The following is a 5,293-nucleotide window of genomic DNA, read 5'->3' on the forward strand; positions in this document are numbered from 1 at the left end:
GTCTGTGTTAGTTACAATGTCTTACACATACAGGTATACGTGTCTCTCAGACTCTGGGCCGGTGGGTGGCGCTGTTATGCGCAGTCTCACTTAATCCCTCATATCCGCCATCCCATTTGACCTAGAGAATATCAATTGCATCCTCTCCTTCTCAAAACCCATTGAAGAATGGGACGATAATTAACTCAGGAACCGCACCTGCTTTCAATATACTTTGTATCCCTCATTCATACTTTTTGGCAGATAGATAAAAAAAGCAAGCACTAACTGTTCAGCAGGGTAGCCTAGTGGTTAGAGCGTTGGACTAGTAACCGGAAGGTTGTGAGTTCAAACCCCGAGCCGACAAGGTACAAATCTGTCGTTCTGCCCCTGAACAGGCAGTTAACCCACTGTTCCCAGGCCGTCATTGAAAAATAAGAATGTGTTCTTAACTGACTTGCCTGGTTAAAAAAAAAAAAAAAAAAAAAAAAAGGTAAAATTAACTTGTAAGTCGCTCTGGATAAGAGCGTCTGCTAAATGACTTAAATGTAAATGTAATGTATGTTCTAGTCTCCATCCTGTGAACCCCGTTCATTGCTGCTTGCAGCCGTGTCATCACCCAGCAGGTGATCTACAACGCATGGCCGACATCAGGTTGGTCTGTCTCGTAGCCTAGTCAGGTTGGTCTGTCTCGTAGCCTACTTCCTACAGGGTTGTTTAAGGGAAGCCATGAGTAACTGCCTGAACTTGGTCAGATCACAGGTCTTCATGACAGAAACACGGTGGCTTTTGTTCAGTTTGTTCCTCTGATCCAGAACCATCATCCCTCTGCATAGCTCCCCCTGTAGTTCCACCCTGACGGCACACTCTATACTCTCTGTCACCACAGAGCTGTCAATACACGCTGCCACTGCATAAGCATCGTAGGAGACAAAGCCAGGCCCGAAGTACACATCCCTCTTACTCAGCATGGCCTCCTTGGAATAACCCCAACACTTGGACGTGATCATCTTCATGAAGCGACCAGCAGGCGTGTCCTCGTTAATCAGCTTTTCAAAGAATTCCTGGTCAATGAAAACAAGATAAATCAAACTTAAAAGGGATTCATTTTAGTATATATTTAAGTCCTGTTGAGGTCGGCAGACTTTAGTGAAGTAGTGTATATGGAAAGGGAGCATTCCTTAGCAACTAGGAAGTGCAAGCTGTGAGTAATCAATGAAATACAAAACTATTTTATTAATATTGATTGTGTTCCTGTAATAAAATCAGGTACATTAGGTGGGGTTATAGGAGTGTACAGAGATAACTGTTGAAGAAGTCAAGTAAATGCTTTTCTGAACAGTTATATTAGTAATAATTAAATGTCCTATATAGATATAAAGTAATAAGAGCCATCTGAAGGTTGACCCTAACTCCTTACCCATTCCAGTTTATTCCTACAGCAATACTCCCATGATGCTATGCGTGTAGGACAGAGGTACTCCTCCAGGACAATGAAGGCAGATTCAGGATCCATCACAAAGTTAAACTCTCCACATAAAGATACATTCCCTTTACCTGGAAGGAGAAATACTGGTCAAAATAGGTGGAGTCCCAAATGGCACCGGATTCCCCTACAGAGTACACTACTTTAGACCAGTGCATTGTGTAGAGAATAAGGTGTCATTTGGGATGCATTTGGAAACAACCTTATTGTCTATGATTGATTGTAACGTTACCCTCCATGTTGCCTCCCATAATGACGAGCTCCTTCAGGTTCTGTTGGAAAGAAGGGTCCAGTCTGATGGCGAGAGCCAGGTTGGTGAGCGGCCCAAGAGCCACCAAGGACACCTGTCAAGGGACGAGGAGCAAGAAGACTTGGCGGCGTGCAATGGTCACGTTCCACGTCTTATTATCACTTAGTGACTTAAACTAGGATCATCATTCATCCACTGTCTCCCAACGGACTGAAGATGGGGAGCCTACAGTACCTGTTTAGGGGGTTGTCAGATGGGGAGCCTACAGTACCTGTTTAGGGGGTTGTCAGATGGGGAGCCTACAGTACCTGTTTAGGGGGTTGTCAGATGGGGAGCCTACAGTACCTGTTTAGGGGGTTGTCAGATGGGGAGCCTACAGTACCTGTTTAGGGGTTGTCAGATGGGGAGCCTACAGTACCTGTTTAGGGGGTTGTCAGATGGGGAGCCTACAGTACCTGTTTAGGGGTTGTCAGATGGGGAGCCTACAGTACCTGTTTAGGGGTTGTCAGATGGGGAGCCTACAGTACCTGTTTAGGGTTGGCAGCTACCAGTCTGATCATGGCATTAACAGCATGTTCTCTCTGGAGCTTCTCCTTCCACTGTGGGTCTCTGTCCTCCAGCACATCTCCCAGCCCGTCAGTCCCAAAGTGGTCGCTGAAAGCCTTGGTTGCCCCCACCAGGGGACCAGCAGCACCCTGGAACACTGGAATCTATGAGAAATATACAGCCATGTGTTATGAGCTTCCCAGATAACCAAGTGTGGTATGAATGAATGCCACACGTGTGACGTATCCTCGTCAAGATAATACAGACGGGGCGGAAGCCTCTGAGCTGGGTTCCTACCTGTGTGCGTTCACAGACAGACAGCACCAGCAGCACATTCTGACAGACGTTGTCCACATCAGTATTCCCGAAGCAGCATGTTATCCCCAGGATCTGCAGGCTTGGAACGGCCGCGGCCATCATTATCGCCTGGGCGTCATCTATACCTGCATCTGTGTCGATTATTACCAGCTTTTGGGCCATGGTGGCAGTGGAAAAGCAGATCAGCTGCGCAGGGGGAACATTTGTTAAAAATACAATTTAAAAAGCCTCGTCTTTGGAGTTTAAATTATATTTAAGGAGAACAGGAAGAGTATTGTAGATGTGCATTATCAACGTCACATATAGAACCATGTGTTTCCCTGGATGTGTGATCCATTACACCATGTGTTTCCCTGGATGTGTGATCCATTACACCATGTGTATCCCTGGATGTGTGATCCATTACACCATGTGTTTCCCTGGATGTGTGATCCATTACACCATGTGTTTCCCTGGATGTGTGATCCATTACACCATGTGTTTCCCTGGATGTGTGATCCATTACACCATGTGTTTCCCTGGATGTGTGATCCATTACACCATGTGTTTCCCTGGATGTGTGATCCATTACACCATGTGTTTCCCTGGATGTGTGATCCATTACACCATGTGTTTCCCTGGATGTGTGATCCATTACACCATGTGTATCCCTGGATGTGTGATCCATTAAACCATGTGTATCCCTGGATGTGTGATCCATTACACCATGTGTTTCCCTGGATGTGTGATCCATTAAACCATGTGTTTCCCTGGATGTGTGATCCATTACACCATGTGTATCCCTGGATGTGTGATCCATTACACCATGTGTATCCCTGGATGTGTGATCCATTAAACCATGTGTATCCCTGGATGTGTGATCCATTAAACCATGTGTATCCCTGGATGTGTGATCCATTAAACCATGTGTATCCCTGGATGTGTGATCCATTACACCATGTGTTTCCCTGGATGTGTGATCCATTACACCATGTGTATCCCTGTAATGCCCAGGAAGCTCGGACTCCGTTAGATAGCTCTGCAAGCTTTATAATGTAAAAATGCATCTGTTATTCAAACACAAAAATCTGGAGTTTCGTTTAACAACTATCTTCATTTACTCCCGTTACGAACTTCCAGAAAAAAGCCCATTCGTCACCTCTAATTTACCACTGATTTACTGACAGGCACAGGTTGGAAGTCTAAGAGCTCAATACATTGGAAGTGCAAAAAAGGCCTGTAAATGTTTTTGGAAGTACATAACGAGGGTAAATTAAGACAGTTCGGTGAAACTCCATATTTGGTGAATAAGTAAAGTATTTTGACACTATAACGCGTGCAGCGCCGTCTAACCGGAGGTCGAATCAGAGCTTCTTGGGCATTATGCGGTGTTCAAAATAACTCAACTCTGAAACCACTTGAATACTTCAAGACAACTGGAAACTGTAAAAATAATAATAAAAAAACAAAGAAAGCCCATCATAATAATCGGGCTCCGCGGATGGCATCCAACTCGGGTGTTTGTCTAGAGCACCATTAGAGAGAAGACAAGTCATGTTCATCGTTGACATCTTCACTGCACAGATACTGGGGCAGTATATCCCATAAATACGACTAAAGAAACGTAATACGAATTACTGTCATTCAAATACCAAGACTTACCAAAATTTTAAACGACCATTGCTTCGTGTTGTGCAGATCAGACTTTAGTGGAATAACAACTGCTTCCTGCTTCCTGTTTGTATGTATACATGTACCGCCTTTTCTGATTTACAACCAGGTAGCAAGTCAGAAAATGACAACGTGTCTTAATTCAGACTATCACGTGAACGCGGCAGTAGAAAACATACGACGTTCTGCATGTGAATCTACTTTGGCAAGTGAGTGTTTTTGTCAATACGTGCGACAATTTACCTTGAATAAAAAATAAATGTAGAAGCCAAGCCTTTATGTTGAGTAAAGTTATTCATTCTATGACGCATTCAAAACAACAGGGAACTCGGAAATCTCCAATGTATGTATCGTTAACCTCGGATGCAACCCGGATATAGACTGTCCGTTAATCGACGTATGCGAATGGCTAATCACGTGTGCGACGTATGCGAATGTCTGTAATTGTACAAAGTTATTGAAACAAAAATATGCTTTTCGTCTTGAAGCTGCAATATGTTACTTTTTGGGTGACCCGAACAAATTCACACCGAAATGTGAGTTAAACAGTAGATCTGTCATTCTCATTGAAAGCAAGTCTAAACAAGCGATAGATGCACAGGACATCAAAACAGAATCATATCTGAAACAAGACAGGTGTTGGCAACTCTTAATGATCGGCGATGAAAAGCCAACTGACATTTACTCCTGAGGTGCTGACCTGTTCACCGGACGTGCTACCTGTCCCAGACCTGCTGTTTTCAACTCTCTAGAGACAGCAGGAGCGGTAGAGATACTCTCAATGATCGGCTATGAAAAGCCAACTGACATTTACTCCTGAGGTGCTGACCTGTTGCACCCTCGACAACTCACTGTGATTATTATTATTTGACCCTGCTGGTCATCTATGAACATTTGAACATCTTGGCCATGTTCTGTTATAATCTCCACCTGGCACAGCCAGAAGAGGACTGGCCACCCTCATAGTCTGGTTCCTCTCTAGGTTTCTTCCTAGGTTTTGGCCTTTCTAGGGAGTTTTTCCTAGCCACCGTGCTTCTACACCTGTATTGCCTGCTGTTTGGGGT

At 44.3% G+C, this 5,293-nt stretch overlaps 1 protein-coding gene across 1 annotated transcript; it reads right to left on the minus strand.

Moving 5' to 3' along the window:
- Window positions 1-661: 661 nt before the first annotated feature.
- LOC135537427 (inosine-uridine preferring nucleoside hydrolase-like) lies at window positions 662-4,611 on the minus strand. Its single transcript, XM_064963596.1, has 6 exons — window positions 4,221-4,611; window positions 2,559-2,765; window positions 2,243-2,425; window positions 1,698-1,809; window positions 1,400-1,536; window positions 662-1,043 (listed from the first exon to the last, which is right to left on the minus strand). The coding sequence occupies exons 2-6, from the start codon at window positions 2,739-2,741 to the stop codon at window positions 678-680; spliced, it is 981 nt and encodes a 326-aa protein (XP_064819668.1). The 5' UTR covers window positions 2,742-2,765; window positions 4,221-4,611; the 3' UTR covers window positions 662-677.
- Window positions 4,612-5,293: the final 682 nt, after the last annotated feature.

Source organism: Oncorhynchus masou, unplaced genomic scaffold (genome assembly GCF_036934945.1).
Source record: "Oncorhynchus masou masou isolate Uvic2021 unplaced genomic scaffold, UVic_Omas_1.1 unplaced_scaffold_7759, whole genome shotgun sequence".
Classification (NCBI taxonomy): domain Eukaryota; kingdom Metazoa; phylum Chordata; class Actinopteri; order Salmoniformes; family Salmonidae; genus Oncorhynchus; species Oncorhynchus masou.

Bases quoted from the DNA above. Each gene is read 5' to 3' on its own strand.
- LOC135537427 (XM_064963596.1), bottom strand. From the start codon at position 2,741: ATGGCCCAAAAGCTGGTAATAATCGACACAGATGCAGGTATAGATGAC. The intron at 1,810-2,242 runs GTACTGTAGGCT...GTCCCTTGACAG, and splicing joins TAGCTGCCAACCCTAAACAG to GTGTCCTTGGTGGCTCTTGG. The intron at 1,537-1,697 runs GTAACGTTACAA...TTCTCCTTCCAG, and splicing joins TATGGGAGGCAACATGGAGG to GTAAAGGGAATGTATCTTTA.